Below are 22,304 nucleotides of genomic sequence, written 5' to 3'. Positions count from 1 at the left end.
TCAGGCCAAAAAATGTTTAAACTTATTTAAGCACAAAACTTCCCTCGCCGCTGAAGCACAGCCAATACTTCTCAAGAGTCACGTTTATTATTAATATTATTATAAAAGACATTAAAATCAGCCTAGGTTTTCGTGGTAAAACCTTTAACAAATCCAGTAACAATAAAATTTTGTTGGTCAGTGGTCCATTCCCGCTCTGGCAGATTTAAATTTACAGGCCGAAATTGGCAAGTTTTAGGAACTTCAAGGACCTACCATAAATTTTAATCCTCATTCGGTCGAGAATTGTCCTGCAAACAGGAATTCTCGGAAATGTTCGCAAGCGATAATAATGGCAGATTTATTGTACCCTCACTATTTAAATTCGACAATTTGAGTTCAAAGTACTTCGATAATATAACACTCAAACATTCAATTCAATGAAAAAAAAAATGTAATTTTGTTTGGAACCGTGAGTAACAGCACTTCGTGTAAAAATACTTATTTTGGATTGCGACGAAGTTGAAACTGAAGTATGTGATTTAACAAATCAGATACACATCGGTAAAAACGGGAAATAATGAAGTTGAGTCCATTTTTGGACAAGAACTGTATAATTCGTCTCATGAATTCGTCAGTTCTGTATGAATATAAATTTCCAAATTTATTACCTTCTAAGCATCACGCAACACAGTTGATTATTTTAAAGAAACGTAAATACTGATTTTACTTTTCGAGCTATCGGCGATTTGCAAGAAATGCGGGCCCGACAAAATATATATTTCGAAATAAATAAATGTGATAATCGTTTAAACTGAAAATCAGATTATTGGAAATTTACATAAAATATGCAACTTCCGCGTCGTTGCTAGAATTGCTAGGTAAATCATATCAGACTTACGGTTATCAGAAATGTAATGGTTGGAGTAGAACTGCTTCGTAGTTTGCAGCAAATGTTCTCAATTTTGAATCCGATGACTCTATTTCTGAAGCTTTTTTAAATTCTTTATTATTTCATATGGAAAGGAGCAATCTACCCTTCCTTGAATTAAATTTTAAATAGTTTCGCCCAACCTCTGATGCAAACTTTTACGTTACTTACTAAAAAATGCTTTACCACCATAAAGTTTTCCTAAAACCCTCAAGCAACGAGAACGTCTTCGATTCGACGTACTTGACACGAGTTAAAAGTCGTTGGATTTTATTGTTTAGAGGCTGAAAAAACGTTTTTCAGCGAACGACTATCAGAAGGAAACTATTTCTCTGCGAACAAACCGAGACTCGTTGTCAAGTTAAAAAGTATGTGCCAAACATATTCGATGAAATTGTACGTTTTTTTAAATGAAGATGAAGTCCTGGACTATGTTTACGAAATTAAAACAAAATTAGGCAGCATTTTTTATAAAGCCTTGAGCCTACGACGAGTTTAGCATTCGTTTTAGTTGGGTAACGTTCGATATACTTATTTATAACTAAAAGTATTCGTAATAATTTTTTTAATTCCTGGAAAGTATTATTGTACCTAGTATTGTTTAAAAAAAGGATTTAATTTTGATTTAGGGTTCCAAACTTTCAAAAAAATCAACTGGCAATTGTAATAATGATAATCTTAATGGGGGTTTAGGAGGTAGAACATGTTTTGATTCCTGAAATGACACTGCTTGTAATATACATACTTTAATCTGTTCATTTGTTGTATATGAGTGAGTTATACTGAAAGATTTTTTCCTTGTTATTCGAGTTAGTTCAGTCAAACTTTTTAAAAAGTAGCTAACCAATTTTTGGGAAAGAGTACTCTAAAGCGAAATACCTTTTGAAATAGTTGGTTCATTTATGAATTCAAGATGGTTGAAATTATTTGAAATATTAATCTTCTATCTCAAATTATTTTTCTAAATTTGATATTTTTTAAATATAATTTAATTTATTGACATATACAAATAGAAGAAATTAATGTTTGAAAATACAAAAGAAAACAAATAAAACTACTTAATACAAAATGTAAACAATTCACTAAAATTTTCCTAAATAATTGAAAGTGACTGGACCACTTAATTCTGGGTTTGAATTTAGATCTGTCACAATCAAATAAAAAAATATTGAATTTTCTGCAATTCTATTATAACTGTTTCCATCATACGTTTGATTGGATGATTTTGCGATCTGTTAATCGTAGTTACTCTGTGCTCGAAGTTAATTCAATAAGTTGAGATTATCTTAAACAACCATTATCGAGTCCACGAAGGAAACAAACGTTATATATTTTGCGTTGATCCTCTAATGACAATATTTTAAAATTGTACATAATCCACATGTAGTCCTTTTTTTTATGAACCCGATTAAGTTTGAACTCCAATTTTAGAAATTTTTGGACTCTTTCCAAAAGATCGATTTCTTTTCTATAAAATGGAGAACCAACAGAAGAAGAACACTGAAGATTTAACTGCACCATAGAAAATTAAAATGTTTTAAGAGAACAAACAAAGTACGACAATGAAGCCAAATAAATACGCCCCAGCATGGTTAAAAATATAATAAAAATACTCCTTGATTTCTGACGAGTTCCCTAATTGGTAATCAAAATACAACACCGATTTGATATTTAAAAAAGAAATTATACATACAGACATTTTTTTTTAAATATAACGGAAGTAAATTGCTACTTGTCCATTTATACAGAGTATTTAGGTCTAATTAAAATTCTAAAGCATCATTAACAATTTGAATAGTCGTCCTGAGTGCTGAAATCCAGATGTCAAATCGTTAAAGAAAATTTGAAACATTGCAGATCCACAGTGTGAACCTTGAAATACACCAGAAAATGCAAAGTATTGAGAAGACAAATAATTACCAATTTTAAGTTGCTGAGATCTACTAGATAAAAGCGGTCGTTAACCAACTGATAGTCTTCCGCTGAAACCTAATTTAGTCATTTTAAAAACAAGTAACAAAAATTGACTTTATCTAATCGAATCAGCAATCTGGGTAAAGGGAATCTATTTGTTGTTTTTGAGAGAAAGCGTCACTGAGATCAGTAGTACTCCATCAAATTAGTTAATGTGGATCTGTTCTTATAAAAACCATTGATTCTCAGAAATAACAGACGAAGTAGAATACTAGGCACTATGTCGAGTTAAGGATTACAAGAAGACTTTAACTGAGAAAAATATTCAAATATTTCAGCAAGATTTACATTTAATCCGATATCATTTACTTCTCCATCGGGGTTAAAGTTAAAGTCAAAGCTGCTACTGTCATCGATAAGATAAACTGACAAAAAAATTTAGGAAATAAGTTGGAAATATTTTCTCGACCTTTAGCAAACTCCTGAGAAACATTCATTTCATTAGGGATACCACGAGACCTTTTTCTGTCAATAACGAATTTGCAGAAATGTTTAGGATTGTATGTGATACTACTTATTTATATTTACCAGATACAAGTTATAAAGACATTCACTAAGATCCTTACATCGACTTGTTAACGCTTTAAAGTGGACTCAGCAGATTTTCCAGATTTAAAATAGACTGAATGAGCAGCCTTTTTATCACGACACATACCTATCTATTAGTTCCTTATTAAAAGATTTAAGATACGATCAGCAATTATATTTAATAGTTTTTTTTTAGAAATATATCTTTCAATGCCAATGACAACAATATTATAAATTAAAGGAATCATATCCTCGAGTTCAAGACGTTTTTACTAAAGTAAATTTTACTCCGCAATCAAAGTTACAGTTCACTTATCAAAATTTGAGTAATGTACGAAATTCAATGTTAAAAAAAACTGGAGGTAGTTTTCTAAAAAAAAAGTGAACATGACAGGTTGTATTTTCACATTATACCAATAGGGAAAATATATATAGAATTTATTCCATAGGTAGTTTCCACACTGTAATATTAAACCCTAAAACAAGAATTTTAAAATTTTAATATTAGTTTTTGTTCCATAAGGGAAAGTGTAACTCCTTGAAAACACCGCTGTATGATATGAAAGAAATAACTGCAGAATTTAATTTTCCGAGCGAATCCCCAAAGCTCGTAGTCGGGAAGACTGAAACCGTAACGCATTAATGATCGCATTATTCAAGCAATTACAAAATGAAGGCTGCCGTATGCGGGAAGATCCAGTGTACATATTAATAATATGCAGCCTTTCGTAATTACTTTATCACCAGTGCTTCCATCCCATTCATCAATAAAAGTTTAAACAGTACGAAACTCTAGCGTGTTCCTAGCCGGTTTTAATGCATAAACCAGCACATCTAGGTAATTCTCCGCTCGAAACTCATTAGGATCGGTGGTTTTAGGAGTCGTTACCTTCAGTGGCATTAAGGACATGAACGTTGATATATGCGGGAACGGCATTTGCGGGATCGCAGGTATAGTTCCCGCTGTGCGTCGTGTCGGCATCCTGCAGCTGCAGGACGCTGGTGCTCCTGTCGATGGTGACCTTGACGCCGGCGTCGTGATTGATCATCCTTTGGTCGTGGTACCAGAACACGTACAGCGGGGTCTCGGTGGAGTGGAGGATCGTACAGACGAGGCGCAGGGTAGATCCGGCGCGGACGTGCAGATCTGGAGCGCCTATGATTTCCGCCGAGGCTTCTGTAACACACGATATTTCAACCGATATCGCTGAGGCGAGTAAATAAATATTGGATGAAAGTGGGGGCGGATGGGGGTGTATTGGGCGCCATTACCTTTGCCACGATGCAATGTGGAAAAACACAAATATTTGATGATGACAAACACGATGCTGCGACAAAACGACAAAAGAAACCGACTCAAATTATCCCTCTTACCTAGTGGCAGAATTATTCTGCTTGCTTAATTCTTTTTCTCGTAATCTTACCTTTTGTTTTATAAATACTTCGCAGCTAACTGACTTTAGTGTAAAGTCAGTTAAAGAAAGTGTTGTTTTTCTTTTTTTTTTTAATAAAATAATGCAATAATTTCATGGTAATAATAACAATTTGTATTAGATCAAAAAGATGGGAAAATTGGTTCGACACTACAGAATTAAGATTTTATTATAAAGTGAGAACTAACATGTTTCGATACCTACTGGTACCATCATCAGAGCTGAATGATGGATAGGAATTAGCTTATAAAAAACAATAAAGTTAATACATTTACCCAAAGTACAAAAATTTAGTGATTACATAATTAAGTACATAAATTAAGCTTGAAAGCTGATGTTAGCAGCAACCTCAAAGTCTGGCTATGAAATGAAAAGAACCAAACATGTATAGATACATCTAAAGAATGTTCTAGAACTGAAAAGGTAATTGCACAACCTGTAATTGGCGACATCTCTGAAGTATTCTAGACATACAAACATAAAATAATTAAAATGTCTTTTGAGAAAGAAAAGTGACACCAACTGTACAAAAACAGAAAAAAAACTCGTAAACCTCATCTCTCCGTATACACCTATTTAACTTGTCACCTTCGCGTCAAAAACATTCCTGATAAATGTTTTTCGGACAATGAGTTAGAGGTTAGAGGTCCTTCGAAGAGAACTTAAATATAAAACCCCTAAAAACATTAGTAATAAAAATGTATATGTAGCATATAATCAAGCTGTCTATTACGAAACCATTCTAACGCACCTTAATATTGACCATACATAAACCTTTAGTAATTCCGAAAGTAAATTCTGTCCTACAAAACTCACTTAAACATTTAAATTACTATAAAATCATTAATAGTAATAACTTGAAACTTACTCCAGCCAATTGACCCTTTTCCTGTAAGATCGTAAAACTTCCGTAGTGACTTTTCGTGCGCACGCATCTTCAAAACCACGTTGGAAATAGTATCCGGCACTCCGGCAACAGAGCAAAGGTCTGTGACGACAAACCGCTTTGACAGAATGCAACCGGAAACACATGCGTAACCAGTCGCTCATTGGTTAATTTTAACTTGGCGCTCCAAAAATCTGACTTCGCCTGCGCGATGTTGTCTCACTCTGTATCACTGGAATTTATATAATCTCTACTCACTTTGCTTACAGGAAAAGGGTCAATAAAATCTTTACAAGTCAAAATCAAAAATGAGGAAAGGCAATTGCATTATAATTCTTAATAAGGTTGACTATATTACAAAAGTTAGTAATTTTCTAAACACAGGCTCCTTTATTAATAAACTCAATCGATATCCCACCTCTAATTTCATGTCTATTGTATATTGTACCTTGGAAGATACTTCCAATACACTTAAATTTTTTGATAGACATAAATTTCGATTCATATCAATGAATTTTTCTATCCCCAAAAATTCATAATCGTGATTGCGCCACTAGATCGGTAGTCCTTTGTAAATTATCTTTCTGATTTTGAAGACAAATGTGTCATCAAAAATAATTTTGAACTAGTTGAAAAATTGAAACGTGTACTCATCCCTCCAGGTTCTTTCCTTGTCTCTTTTGACGTTCCTAAACTCTTCCCTTCGGTTCCCTCTTCCGATTCCCTTAGATTAATTAGTGACCTTTTATTTCAATCAGATTTACCTCTTGGGCCAATTCTTAATCTGATCACATTATGTGAGTCAGTTTTGAAACAGAATTTCTTTAGCTTTAACAATACTTCTTATGAACAACATACTGATTTAGAAATGGGATCTTTCCTTTCTCCATTTTTAGTAGAAATTTGCATGAACAATATTAAAACAAAAATCTTCTCAAATCCTCGGTTTACAGAGAAAATTAAATTCTAGGGCCGTTATATAAATAATATCTTATCCCTCTTTCAAGGTTCTCTTGACGATCTTAACGTTTTTCTAAATTTTATCAATTCTGTCCTTCTTTCAATAAAGTTCACATACGAAATCGAAAATTCTACTTATTGCATTTTTTAGACTTACGGATTACAAAAAACTTGTCCAGTCATTCATGTTTCTTAAAATATTTACAGAAAACGACCTACCACTCCCGATGCCATCATACCTTATTTTCTTTGCACCCCATAAATATGCCCAGCATTTAATTCCTTATTCTTTAGATTATTCCACATTCCCCTATGCCATTAATAATAAATTTCACTTAGGTACACCTACAGTTATGAAAATCTCTATCTAATATACAGGGTGCCTCAGAAATAAGTACATTAATTTTAGTCAGTCATAGAACTCATCAAACTCAACAACTTTTTTTAATAGCGTTTTGTCAGGAACTTTTTAATTATCAAGTTAAAAATTGTTAAAGTTTTATCCCAATTAGGGTTACACGCCCATAGATCCTCAGTCACCCATGGACACTAATAATAATTATTATAATTAATAATTTATGGTCAAAAACAGTTACTAGGATACGTATTTTCCTAATCTTGACAAACATTTAGGGCCGAATTCTGTATCTTAACCTTTTAATAAGGGATCCGTTTGTTAAAGGCTTTATCGTAAAGGAAATGTGAAAGTGAATCCTTTAAAACCTTATTCTCTATTGCATCCGTTGAGGAGAAACTTGTGCGTTAGTTCGACTTTATGTAAAGGAACGGACGGATGTTTTTACTACGATAGTATATGCTTTTAGAAAAGGAACGCTAGTGTTTACCATTGTGTCAAGAGAGACGGAATATATTGTACATAACCTCAAATTTTGACAATATCGGTATGGTTGGTGTGACGGACTTGGGAAATTTTTAAACTTAACTTTTATTAATTTATGAGATATGAAATTTTTGTCGTGGTCTTTGTGCCTGACATATAGTAAAAATATTACGAGTATTTATTTGCTCGTAGGATGGTTCGTGATGATGGTAACATTAAAAACTTAAAAAAATTAAACATTTTATGAAATCATGCACATTTTTGGAGATATCAGCACTGGCCCCTTATGTCAGTGTAGTCAGGGGAGTTTGGCCTTTAATGGATCTTTTGGTCTTTTATAAGTGAAGACCCCTCCAAAAGAGTTGTTTTTGCAAAGTTGTTTATTGGTTACCAGTCTATTTGGAGCATCGTAAAAGTATTTGTATTTCCACCAAATTGGGCTTAATTAACTTTAATATGACGATTTTTAGTGCTTTTTGCTAATATTAACAAATTTAAACCATGAAACTATAAAACTGGACAAAGACATCATTGTTCTGACTCATATATACCTTTATTGTAGTTCCTCTAGGATAAATAATCACAGATTCTCCATTTCTTCCCTTTTATTTAGAAACGGTCACTATATAAAACTAATGAAACTGATAGATAATTTGCATAAAGTGACACATATGACCATACGTTGCACAAGGAAAACTATAAAGGACTTCACCTTTATGCAACGGATATATAAGGATCCTTTACGTTTTAGAGAATATTAGGAATATCTTTATGTAAAGGACAATCCTTTTACCAAAGTGCCTTTATACTTTTCAGAATTCGGCCCTTAGGCCCGAATTCTGTAACTTAACCTTTTAATAAGGGATCCGTTTGTTAAAGGCATTAGCCTAAAGGAAATGTGAAAGTGAATCCTTTAATATCTTATCCTCTATTGCATCCGTTGGGGAGAAACTTGTGCGTCAGTTCGACTTTATGTAAAGGAACGAACGGATGTTTTTACTACGATAGTATACGCTTTTAGAAAAGGAACGCTTGCGTTTATCATTGTGTCAAGAGAGACGGAATCTATTGTACATAACCTCAAATTTTCACAATATCGGTATGGTTGGTGTGACGGGCTGGGGAGATTTTTAAACTTAACTTTTGTTAATTTATGAGATATGAAATTCTTGTCGTGGTCTTTGTGCCTGACATACAGTAAAAGTATTATTTATCTGCTCGTAGGTTGGTTCGTGATGATGGTAACACATTTAAAAAACTTAAAAAAAAACTAAACATTTTATGAAATCATGTACATTTTTGGAGATATCAGCACTGGTCCCTTATGTACCAACACACTGGGGTGGCAACTGGTTAGGAGAGTCTGGCCTTTAATGGATTTTTTGGTCTTTTATTAGTAAAGGCTCCTCCACAGGAGTTGTTTTTGCAAAGTTGTTTATTAGTTACCAGTCTATTTGGAGCATCGTAAAAGTATTTGTATTTCCACCAAATTGGGCTTAATTAACTTCAATATGACGATTTTTAGTGCTTTTTGCTAATATTAACAAATTTAAGCCATGAAACTATAAAACTGGACAAAGACATCATTGTTCTGACTCATATATACCTTTATTGTAATTCCTCTAGGATAAAAAATCACAGATTCTCCATTTCTTCCCTTTTATTTAGAAACGGTCACTATTAAAACGAATCAAACTGACAGATAACTTGCATAAAGTGACACATATGATCATACGTTGCACAAGGGAAACTATAAAGGACTTCACCTTTATGCAACGGATCTATAAGGGTCATTTACGTTTCAGAGAATAGGAATATCTTTATGTAAAGGACAATCCTTTTACCAAAGTGCCTTTATACTTTACAGAGAAATTGAAAATGCTGTTCCCTCATGGCGTACGGAATTTCATCGGCATACACTTGACATAAAAATTATTGTCAGTGTTCAAATGGTTGCTAGGGTACCTTCTTTATTGTTGTAGTGTTGTTATTATTTAAGTTAATTCGACTTGAGTTTTCGAAAAAATGCTATATAAAAAAAATTGCTCCGTTTCACGAATTCTGTTACTGGTTAAAATTAATGTACTTATTTCTGAGACACGCTGTATAAAATTCTCGTGTCACAGTGTTTGTATTTGTAACCGAACTCTTCCGAAACGACTTGACCGATTTTTATTAAATTTTTTGTGTATATTCGGTAGGTCTGAAAATAGGTCGTAAACTCTTTTTTATACCCCGAAATGATAAGGGTGCCCCACCCAAAAATTGTTTTGTTTATTTTTTTGGGCAAAATTTTTTATTTTTTTATTCTTAAGATTTGCCATCAAAAATACATATAACCCTAAATTTTCACCCTTCTACCACCAACCCCCATTTTTTAATAACGATATTAGTATCTTTACTTTCATCCACAGATGCGGAATAGGCTTGCAAGATGGCTGTTGAAAATATAATCATTGCCATACAATATATTATAATTATAATTTATTAATTTATTTTAATTTAATTTTTTATTTAACTACCAAAATATTCACTAGACATATAATTTATATGGCAAAACAACTTTTGCCGGGTCAGCTAGTCTTCTATAAAAACTTATATGAACATAAACTCGCCCACATAAATTCATAACAATTTCCAACCACAGGCTATCCCCTGCTTTACCCTTTATCTCCCTCTTTAGTTTTCCTTCTCTGTCAATTTTCAAAATTTTCAAAAAGCTCGATTATAACTTTGCCTTTAAGACTTCCTTTAACCTTTCTTCTTTGTTTGTACGAGCCCTAACAACTAAATATTGGGACACAGACAATTTCTCAAAAAAATCCGGTAGATATTTTTGATATCATTCAATTCGTTTGGACTAAATGCAAATTTTGCATGGGCATCTATTTTGGCAGAGAGTGAGGTATTTTGCAAATTAATAAATTTTCTTAGAGCGCAAAAATTGTCACCTAACTAAAAAATGTGCAATTTTTGCTGACATTTAAATGTTGGGACACCCGAGAAAATTTGCTAAGTAGACCATCGAAATACAAACGTAGTAGCTGGTAAATGCTACCATTATTATAGGGATCGTAGCATTTCATGCTAGTGTTGGTTTTATTTAGAAAAAAATAGTTAGCGGCGGGCTAGTTTTAGTTAAAGTTCTGAAAATAATAATTTCTCAGTACCTCAAGGGAAAATCGCTAAGAAAAAGTGAAGATTTGTTCCAAATAGCTTAGTCGTCGACGGTAAATGTCGTAAAATATTACCCAGACAGAGGTACCATCAGAATAAAAGGTAAAATTCCCGGTAGGTCACCACTTGTGAAGCCGCGTGATCAACGACAACTGATGAAAATTTATAAAAGTGGACGACGGACTACTTCAAGAGAAATTACTACTTGCTGGAATAGCGATAACCAACTAAATTTTTCAAGACAATATTGTCGCGAATGCATACACAAATCAGGCCTTGGTTTTTACATTGTAAATCTTAAATAAAGCTATCTTTGATTGACTTTATTATTTATGTATTTATATTATTTTAGGCTAAAGTAAAACCACAATTAAAAACTGCCCACAAGAAAAATCGGTTAATATGACCAAAATAAAAATTGGAGAAAAGTAATATATAACGCTGAGTCCAAATTTGATGTCTGGGTGAGATAATAGTCGAAAAAGAGTTATTGAAATAAAAAAGGAATTTTAATATGTATTATCTCAAACAAACAGTCAAGTTTGCAAGCGGAAAAATGGTTTGGGGGTGCATGTCTATTAACGGAATTTAAAGACCAGTTAACAACGTTCATGGAAGGGAAATTACAAATTCAAACAAATATCAAGAGACTTTGTAAAAAAATATTAACAACTACTGAAGCAGTATATCCTGTTGATATTTATATTTTTCAACAGGATGATGCTTCAAGTTACACACCTACAACACTTATTACAAAGAATAATAATATAAATATTTGCCCTGATCATCGAATAGCCCAGATCCTAATCTAGTAGAGACGCTATGGCGTGAAATAAAAAAATATTTAGGAAATCATCCATCACAAGCGATTGTCAATCTTCAACGGGAAATTTAGCGAGTGTAGGATACGGTAACAACTCCTGTGTATTGTAGAAAATTAGTTGAAAGTATGATGGCAAGAATTCCTGCAGTTATTAAGGCAAAAGGAGATATGACCAGTTACTGAATTTGCTGTGTCCCAATATTTATGTGTCACAAAATGTTACGTTGTTTTAGAGTTTTATGTCACTGTTTGAGTTAGAAATCAGTTTTTGTTGTGCTGTAAACATTAACAGTTTTGCAAAACGAATTAATTTTAAAATTTTAATTATCTAAAATAAATTACATTTTTGTTAAAAAGTTTGGTGATTTTTTTATAAAAATTTTTTGGTGTCCCAATATTTAGTTGTTAGGGCTCGTACACCCTGTCCCTATTTTATCCCGTTCGGGTGTTTACCAATTAAAATGTGATGACTGCAACACAGAATATGTTGGCCGGACAGGCAGAACAATTTCCCTTAGACAATAATCACTCACTATTTAAGCACTCGTATAACTAACACAAATTCAGCTTTTGCCAATGATATTTTAGAATTTGGACATTCCTTTCACCCTACTGATAATGATAAAGTCTTATATGTTTCAAACAAAAGCACCACTCTCAATTTTTTCGAAATTCTTGAAATTTATAAAGCTATTAGAGATCTCAAACTAATTTGTGTGAATGAACAAACTGGATGTCTAGCAGCAACTCAATACGCAGTGCATCTATAAAAGCGCCTCCCATCCTCCAACAAAAAACTTTGGAACTGCTGGAGGTATACCTCTGAAATTTAAAATGTATGGATGTGACCTTGAAATATTGAAAATGTAATATATACATAGGTAAAAAACTTAAACAGCCTAGGGAGTCGAGTAACCCCTGCCTGAGCTTTTTGAGAGCTTATTTCATTCTACACATGATACCAATATATAAATATGAACTCTAAAGTTAGAAACAATATTCCCTCCGGAAATTAGGGAAGCGGCTAGAACAACAAATTATTGCCTGAAAAGTTGAGAAAAAAATTACGAAATTATATAACGCTTGTAAAGAATGGCGTCTGAAACACAACGTTACTGCGTAGTGTGAAAAAAATTTATTGATATATGTATTTCAAGGGATTAAAAAACAAATATAAATCTTCGACTGTGGATTCATTATCTAATGCTTAAAAGTACTGTGTGAACGAATGCAGCAAGCATAACCGCGACCTAATAGAACCTGAAGCAAGAGTACGGGTTTTAGCAAAATATAATCGGAGGGTTACCAATCGAAAAATTCAGAAGCATTTAACTTGGAAGAAATAAACAAATCAACAAAATTTTTAACGGAGCGCCTGATACCAATAAATATCTAAATAGCACCAAAAATGAAAATGTATTAATGTTATTAACTCGTGTGTACCTCCATGTTATAACAGATGAACAAATATTAGTGTTAGCAGATCTATAAGATCCTCGACCACCAAACATGAGAACAGCAAATTCGGAGCCGTCGGAAAACAAAGAATAACATTTCTAGGCATCACCAATCCGGAAAAATACACTGGGCATTGTTTTGGAGATCGTACGCTACACTTTTTGCATGGAGGTTAAAGTTACAAGTCAATTAATCTCGTGGCCATTAATTATATTATCGATTCGAAGAAAAGTAAAATGGAGACCGATACAACAATTTTAAAAGAAGTTCACACAACATGTTACTGTCATATTGAAATGAGCGTTGACTTTTGCGGTCTTGCCAAAATATTAGTTTGTTATGCTGACAGACGTTCCAGGTTAATTTATGGCGGGTAGTGAGGTTTGCTGTGAACATGGCTAAATATACACACAGTAATAATTTGGCGTAGCAAATATTTATAAATCCTCTTCACAAATTTGTGCGATCGCTATTGAAAAATTGTGTTATGAACGTCTGGACAAATAAAAGAAACCAAGATTTTTACCAGTAGATATTTTTTCTATTTTTCAAAATCGCCCGGTAAAACTGAGTTCACGATGGAAGCAGCTGTAAGCAAGCAGCAATAAACATTTTAATACGTAAATAATTCTACTACTGTTGTATCACAATTGAAAATAAATTTTTGAATTTTTACTTCCGCCGACAAAAAAGATGGCTTTGATGGTCGTTTTTTTCATGTTTGTGTAGAAAATGATCCAATAATGTTACGAAAAAATTGACCCTTTGTTTAAAAATATTTCTATAGATTTCAGTCATAGTATTCGAAAGTCAAAAAAAAATTGACTCGGGAAAATCCAAGAATTAAAAATAAATGCAGCTTTGTTTAATAATGAAATGTTATTCTCTTGCAATTTTATAGCATAAATTACGTGTGTTATGATAGATTTAATGGAATTTATTTAAAAGATTTTTTTCTTGTAAACAGACTGTTAGAACGAACTGTTTAAAATACAATTTAAGTAAATGTAAAAATAACTACAAGCACTCGCCTAATGCAAGAATCAAGAAAAACAAAAGAAAAGTAATTACAAATCTACTAGAACATTTGTACTAAATTTGAAAAATACTGTTTATGAACAAAAGTAGTTCCTGCCAAGCTGTTATTGTAATAAAAATAAACAATCTGGCTTAAGTTAAAGGCCTTGTAGGCACTCACATTAATACCTACAAAAATTATTTGAGTATTGGAAAAATAAATTACATACCATTATCTCAAACTATGCCACTATACTTTAACAAATTAGTCACGCTTAGCTCCGCCCAACATTGCCCTCTTAAAAAAATACGGTTGAATGACATTACATGTATATACAAAAAGAACATAGGGTAACCCAAAACGATACATGAATAACAAAATGTTACATATTATCCTTCGAAAAATTGTAATCCACTTCGGAACCGTTTTATGTATTTTATTACATGAAACCCGCGTTGCACTGAACTTCAAATATAAAGCAAGAGTTGAAGAGTATTAAATTGAAAATTCATAAATGTAATGAACAGACTGAGAATGGTAAACTGTTTCAATTTTTACGGCGCCGTCTTTATGAAACCGACGCCCTTTGTACAGATCAATTTCTACTACATTCAGACCCTTGAGGTATTTAAGCATGAATCTCGCATGGTAATGCAATGATGTATACCGGAAATAGCAACTTAAATTTAGAGAACTGTGGCGTTAGCCAATAAAATCTTGCGTATAACTGTATACTGTTCTTATTTACCAATATTTCCTACTTAAACTGAACAATGTAACAGGACGATTGGGTTTAAGGTGGTAGATTCGGCAATGATTATTCCAACGCCTTGAGATTAGTAGTTCGATTAGCAAAATCTCTGATTCTAAGAAGCTTATAGGTTGCAAATACCTTGATTTAAAGACTTGTATGCAGTTGCTTAAACGTGTTTACATGTGTATGTCAATAATATCTTCTAGCTTGACACAACAAATACAGTATTCATAATGTCAATAAAATAACCTTGTAATACCTACGTAATATCTGTATATTAAATGTCTTGACAAACATTTATTTCACCAACCAATAACAAGGTAATATTTGATATATGAATAAAACTTAGCTTTTATACCACATTTTAAAGATCCTTCAATTTTTAGCAACGAAATATTATTCTCATTACTTCACCATCAAGCCATAAAACAGTCTTTGGTGTTTTTTAATAACTCGGAAAGAGCTTCAATTATGAAAAAAACCTAAAATCATCTTTTAAAATAAAAAGTATCGACAAAAAATGCCATTTATTTTCGTGCTAGAAATTGCCTAATGGTAATTAAAATCTACAAAGGAAGTCCAATCAAGCGAGTTGTGTTTTGTTAATATTGGGTATGAAAGCAAAAACTCATCGGAAATGATAAATTTTCCCTCAAAGCCAATGAACTCTTCGATGTTTCAACATTTGCGGGTTTTAATTTTCCTCCCACAAACTGGTTAAACACTTCTTCCCGGTGTCAGTTTAAAGGCTTTCTGCCATATCCTTTAAAGCAAGGAATAATAAAATTTTAGATTTGTTATGGAGTTGGTTACATAAATTTCCGGATGAATACACGCGTACGGTTATAGCTTATAGCTAAGTTTATCAGTTTTCTCACAACGACATCCCACATATGTTAGATAGGAAGATCTAGCTTGCGATGGCAAGATGATTATTTCAGCATCTTCTAAAAACTTGTGGGAATGTATGATTTGAATAAAAAGTGCAACACCTATTATTCGTCAAGGGATTTTGTTGAAATTTTCACAGAAGCTATAATGTAGTGCGACAAGAAAATGATTACAATTTGAAAAAGAAAGGGTAACAATTAACAAAGTTACTTAATAATGAGTTGCCCCACCGCGATTAATTATGCACTCATTTACTCGCCGAGGTACACTATCAATCAGATGATTAATATCGGCCTGAGGTAGCTCACGCCAAGCTTCTTGAAGACGAAGCCGAAGATCATTCAAAGTATCCGGAGGATGGGGTAAATTACCCAGTCGGTTACCGAGCATATCCCAGACGTGCTCGATTGGAGACAGATCAGGGGACCGCGCAGGCCATGGAAGTACCACTACATTAGTTTCGTCCAGATACTGTGTTGTAACCCTCGCCGTGTGTGGGCGAGCATTATCTTGTTGGAAAATGGGATTAATTAACCCCCGAAGATATGGTACTGCAACGGGCTCCAATACGTTTGCTATGTACCCGGCAGCGTTTAAATTGCCTTCAATGAAAACGAGGGGTGATCTACTGTTATAACTAATAGCCCCCCACTCCTGGCGTAAGGGCAGTGTGACGTTGAAGAGCAAGATCTAAATTTCTGCGTTATCCACGTAGTCGTCTGACCCCCCTACGCCCATCATGGGCCCACAAACAAAAACGGGATTCGTCACTGAACACCACGTTATGCCATTCTTGCACCCAATTCACTCGCTCATTACACCACTCTAGCCTGCGGGTGCGATGACGTGGAGTAAGAGGTAGACACCAAAATGGTCGGTACGAACGAAGTCCATAAGATCTTATTCGGCGATATACGGATGCCATTGACAGTCTTCTTTCTAGAGTTTCCAACCAATGATTTCCCACAGCACGTGTTGTGGAAAACCTGTCTCTTAGCGCTAAAGTTCTTAGGTGACGTTCTTCACGAGCAGTAGTGGTATTAGGACGTCCAGATCCGCGGCGACGCTCATGAAGTCCTTCTTCAGACCATCTCGACCAACATCTTAGTACCGTTGCTACATTGCGGTCCACACGATTGGCAATTTCCCGCAATGAAAATCCAGCCTCTCTCAAACCAATTATTCGGCCTCGTTCAAACTGACTTAGGTGACGATACTTGGCAGGTTGTCGAATTCTAGGCATTGTGAAAGATGCGTTTGACACGAATTTGACAGAAAAGCTGGTAAGAGTTATGCATTGGCTATGTGACAGAGCCAGACCTTGTAGACAAAAGACAGAAGAAAAGTCCAGCTATCGCTGGAATTTTTTGTTCCAATTTTAATCACTTACTGCATATGCTAGATTACACCTTCTGTGAAAATTTCAACAAAATTCCTTGACGAATAATAGGTGTTGCACTTTTTATTCAAATCAGTATATTATCTTGATGAAAAACCCACCGGAGTGTTTCTAGCAAAACGCGAGAAAGCAGATTCTACAATGATTTCAATATAACGTTGAGCTTTCAAAGTGTCGAAAATTATATTGCAAACTATATTTACGGCATTAAATCGATTTGGTCTTTTCCCACGACAATGCCTTGTTTTGTAGCTTCATAGAGTTACACACAAGAACGAGACATTTTCATCCTTGAAATAAATGATTTCTATGTCACTGTCGTTACGAAAATGTTTGCATCCATATCATCCACGCATCAAGTATTATGCATATTTGAAATCTATACCACTGATAGTTTGCAGTTAGTTAATTTAGCCTCGGAGGGCATCAAAATACAGCATAACAAACTTTGTAGCTTCTCTGTTACTTTTTTTACCGAGATAGATCGATCAATTGGCAAGCATCATAGCTGTACTTTTGCCATGGCGCAATGTGAAAACACAAATTTTAATGATGACAAACACGACGCTGGTACAAAACGACAAAGGAAACCAAGTCGAATTATCCCGCTTATGTAGTGACAGGATTTTAAATTTGTTAATGGCGAAATTGACGTCCCGTAAGCTCCAAGGGTTAACCGTAATGAAGTTTTTTGCCGAAACCGTAATTACCAGACGCGGTTGTGTGTCGTAAAATTTTAAATTCAGCATTTCCCTTTTTACTCACTGTTTTTAATGAAATAAACAACGCCAGAGTGAGCACACGGGTCATCACACTCCAACTTGATTCAATAAAAAATGTCATTAACGTCAAATAACAACGAAATGGCTTAAATATTCATTTTAAAGAAGACTTCTCTCCTCATGTATTTACCAGTGTAATTTACTATAAACCAAGAAATACCTTCAAATTAGATTCTCAGAGTAAATGACAACAGACGTGGTTGGAAAATAACAGAACATTTGACCATCAACAAGCCTTGTCTGCGTTCTTTTACATTACATTTTACACACTTATATACGTACTAACAGAATTTTTATTTTCAGTTCAAATCAATACATCGTTACGTTGAATTTACGATATTTGCGTTATTTATTGGCAAATAGAAAACCTGGTTTGCCACACAGTTAAAAGTCATATTTTTGGTACACTTTATTTAATAAATTTGTACACTTAGTACAACATATGTTTTTCGGTTATTTAAGCAACAATCATCACAGTAGTAGTGCGACAGTTCTTAAACACAAGAAAAGTACCTGCTGCCCAAAAAAAGAATTTTATGTTAAATGTTTAAAACACTTTATGCTCCTAAGAGTGTTGATAATACAAGAAAAAAGATTAGTGTTCAAACAAGCTTTTAAAAACTCACGACAAATGTCTTCTTTCCACAGAGCGAACAAAATTCAGTCTTAATTCCAACCAAATTTAAAAATTATTAAAATTTAAATTCGTGAATTAGGAGCTAATTTATTTACACTCATGAAATTTAAAATTGTGCAAAGACTTTTTGTCACCCAGAATGTCAAAATTTATCAGTGCTACTATACCACTGAAGTATAAAGTCATTGACAAAATTGTTACCTCTTTGAAATAGAATTATTTAAAACTGTGGAAAGTGAATTTATCGAGCAACGAAATTTCAAAACCGTATTTACATACCCTGTGCAAAATTAGTGCCTACTTCAAGTAAACAGATCTTATGATATTTTGACCACCTGATAGAATTTTAAGCACTAACTATAATTTAACGTCCAAACTACAAACTTGCTGATATTAATTGAATGGGAATAATATTATTTGCAAATATTTTAGTTAAAGCTTCATATGCGTTACAGATACACAAATTGCAAACGTCGTTTTTAACAAAAATTGTCTGTAAAATAATAATGTGTGATATTTCAATTTTTTTTTTCGAATGCCTGGGATATACTTATTTAAAGATTAATACACTATCATTATCAGATGATATAATTATGCAACCATTTCCTCTTGTATGTAAAAGATTAGAGGAGGAATATTTAAATTTGCAGAAGGAACATTTTATTTATATAAAATAAAAACCCTTGTTAAATTGAAATTTTTCGTTATATTAAAATGTTAAAATAACACATAAACTACGTTATTAAGGAACGGGTATTTCAGTTATTTTCATTTTCCAAATTAATTAGGTCTTTCTGCCGTAGTATAAATAAGCTCCTGGCAATTTGGAACTGTATTTAATGTTGTAAGTGGAACAAAGCGACAATTGAAAATAATTAAACGTTAAAGTGTCCGCATATGTATAATTACCAATACCAGTTGGTTACCCAGTTGACAGATCATATTACTGGAATCAAGGGTGCAATCCAAATGGTTATTTAAGCGCTAAAGGCGAATGTTTCCGATCAAGGATAACAATATGTTTCATTTGGTATCAAATTATTGATACAATGGAAACAACAGCAGACAACCAAAAAAAACATCATTTTAAACTGACAACTGATTTTTGTAAATTGATCTTTGATCTAGCTACCTAATAAAGTAATAAAGTAGCCCTCTGAATTCGTGTTTCAACATCAAACAATATTTTGGTTTTCGATTCTTTAAAGTGTATGATGTAATAGTAGAAGGTTTAGAATCAGTGACAAAATAATTAAAAAGCCCTTGTGTTGTACTACGTCAGTGTCTAGAAATTTATCGCTAATTAGCGAAAAAAATAGTTTAAATATTTTTGAAAATGATATTATATTTTGTACGAGGAAACTCCAAACTCTACACAAACGAATAATTAAAACAAGTAATTTCTGTTTAGTTATTGAATATTATTATAAAACTATAACTGAAAATATTTTGCTGTGTACCGTAATATACGTAATTATATTCGTTAGTGCGTTTAAGTGGTTATCTTCAACAGCTGTACATAATTTATGAGTACTAATTAATAAGTTAGATACGCTAAAATAAATTTCCGTTAATGTGTAAGAACCTTGCGTATAGTAGCCTGCATAGATATTGTAGCCGTCCATAGAGTCGAAATTTGCGAATAAAAATAAAATAAAACCGGCTCAAACGGAGCCGACAACCGCTTGCAAGTTCTGTCACTACGGCACGCGTCGTATCACACAGGGGTGTATTTAAGACCGATTGCACAAAATCTTAGGGTCACTGTAATCTTACTATTTTCTATCTACGACAAACGATTTGTCACACAGCTACGAAACCCACGATCTAGAGAAAGATGGAAGTGTGAAAATGTATTTCAACAAGTGTAATAACCGTTTGGTGCAACGCAATTGGTTCAAGCAAACTAAAATATGACAGGAAACAAACAGTCCACGTGGACTAGTTTATACCCGCGTTTGCTGCTAAGATGATCAGGTTTTTCGCTCCACCTACCTCCGCAACGATGAATATACCATACCACAACTTGTTTACAGTGAACAGAGCTTCGTTTTTATTGACGAGATTGAGCTAAGAAATGAAACAGATTATATCATAACGGAAAAGATGACATTTAATATTAAATACGTCTCTGTGCAACGTGTGCCAGAGTGATGTCAGAATTTGCAAGCCACCGTCGGCTCCGTTTGAACCGGTTTTATTTTATTTTTATTCGCAAATTTCGACTCTATGGACGGCTACAATATCTATGCAGGCTACTATAACTATCACTATTTAGCCATTGATTAAGAAAAATAAAAAGGAAGTAGACATGAAAGAAAGCACTGTTTATTTATAGAATAATATATGTGTATGTAAATGGAACATTTTTTATCAAAAAGACGAGACATTCCGTTTTTTTATAATACATAAAGCAGACATCGTGTTTTATAAACAAGAACAGATAGCAATAAGATGGATAAAATCCAAGATAATTCAAAAACTTTAAACACAGATCGTAAACTGGTGTGAGTGACAATAATATTACACGCTTCTGCTGATCAATGTTTTGCTCTCTCGAATATTTCCGGTTAGATTTTGGCGACATCTCAAGTTTTATCCTTTTTATAATGCAAGATATATATCAAAGTATTCGGTTCAGATCACAGTCACACAAGTTACGATTTTATATTGACTATTTACATAAAATAACATGGAAGCTTTTCGCCAGAAATAACAGTCCACTTCAAGAGAAAAATAAAAGCAGTGAATAACATTTCCCGGTCTAAAAAATACATACAACCTCGATCTGCAATATTTTCGTAAAAAGAACAGGGAGATCAGTTTTTCAGACGCATTTACAAGGATGAAGAAACGTATACATAATATTATGTTACCAAAAAAATGTCCTTTCAAGTTATGCGATTCAGATAGACAACTTCGTTAATGAAGAAGAATTTTTTGCATTGATGCCATTATACTTAACAAATTGCGTGCTTTCTGATCTAGATATATTTTTCGTCTGTAAAAACATCATTAGCACGATCTTTCCATTTTCATTAGCAAGTGGTTCCAAACATTCATGCAGCAGACAAATCTTATACAATGTTTTTTCTTAAATCATTTATTTTTTTACAGTTTGCGTCAAAAAAAATTATCTTGTCAAAAAGGAGCTAGAGTAAAAAAGGTGCAAATTAGAAATAAATAACAATAGAAACAAAAAAATTCATACAAGCTATGAAGCCTACAATGATCACTTATTATTAAAGATTAAACAAAAATGTAGAAAATAAAACCAAGTCATTCCACGTGATGCTACAATTAATCTAAAATAGTTACACACTTTTAAGTCTCTCTTGATGTATTATTGTTATTACTGTCACTCTGATTCTCTACCCCAGAGAACTTTACATATGTGAAATCTATACACACCAATATATATGTATTATTTACAAACATGTCTAAATGTTTTGTAGTGAAATGTGTGTTGAAATGTTTGACAGCACATAGCAATTGTAAACGTAGGACCCTGACACGGGATCCTACCTACTATTAATACAGTGTTATTTAGGGTCTGTTTACACACTTATTACAGTTTTGAATAGTACAAATCAATAAAATTTTAGTGTCTACAAAAATATCGTTCTAAAAATATACGCTTCTAAACCTTTAAAAATGTTACAATATTAAATTGGTAACGATTATGATGCAATTTAGAGACGATTTCCGTTATACCGTGCCGGGAAACCGTTATAATTATATTACTTTGGTTTAGTTCACAGTGGTGTAAATAATGGGCGTAATGATTAAAAGGCAGCAGCTAAACAATTTGATAACGTTGCATTGGACACAAA

At 33.2% G+C, this 22,304-nt stretch overlaps 1 protein-coding gene across 1 annotated transcript in view; it reads right to left on the bottom strand.

Annotated features, from left to right (window-relative positions):
- Nucleotides 1–22,304, bottom strand: part of LOC135134502 (V-set and immunoglobulin domain-containing protein 1-like) — a 79,679-nt gene that overhangs the window by 4,439 nt on the left and 52,936 nt on the right. The window contains exon 5 of the mRNA XM_064063203.1: nt 4,302–4,589. Within this exon, the coding sequence (XP_063919273.1) occupies nt 4,302–4,589 (288 nt within the window). The remainder of the gene's footprint in view (nt 1–4,301; nt 4,590–22,304) is intronic.

This window comes from Zophobas morio, unplaced genomic scaffold (genome assembly GCF_036711695.1).
Source record: "Zophobas morio isolate AGI-343-1 ecotype UQ-CSIRO unplaced genomic scaffold, CSIRO_AGI_Zmor_V1 ptg000023l, whole genome shotgun sequence".
Taxonomy (NCBI): domain Eukaryota; kingdom Metazoa; phylum Arthropoda; class Insecta; order Coleoptera; family Tenebrionidae; genus Zophobas; species Zophobas morio.
Note: the sequence above shows the minus strand (reverse complement) of the source record. Positions and strands in the feature narration are given on the sequence as shown.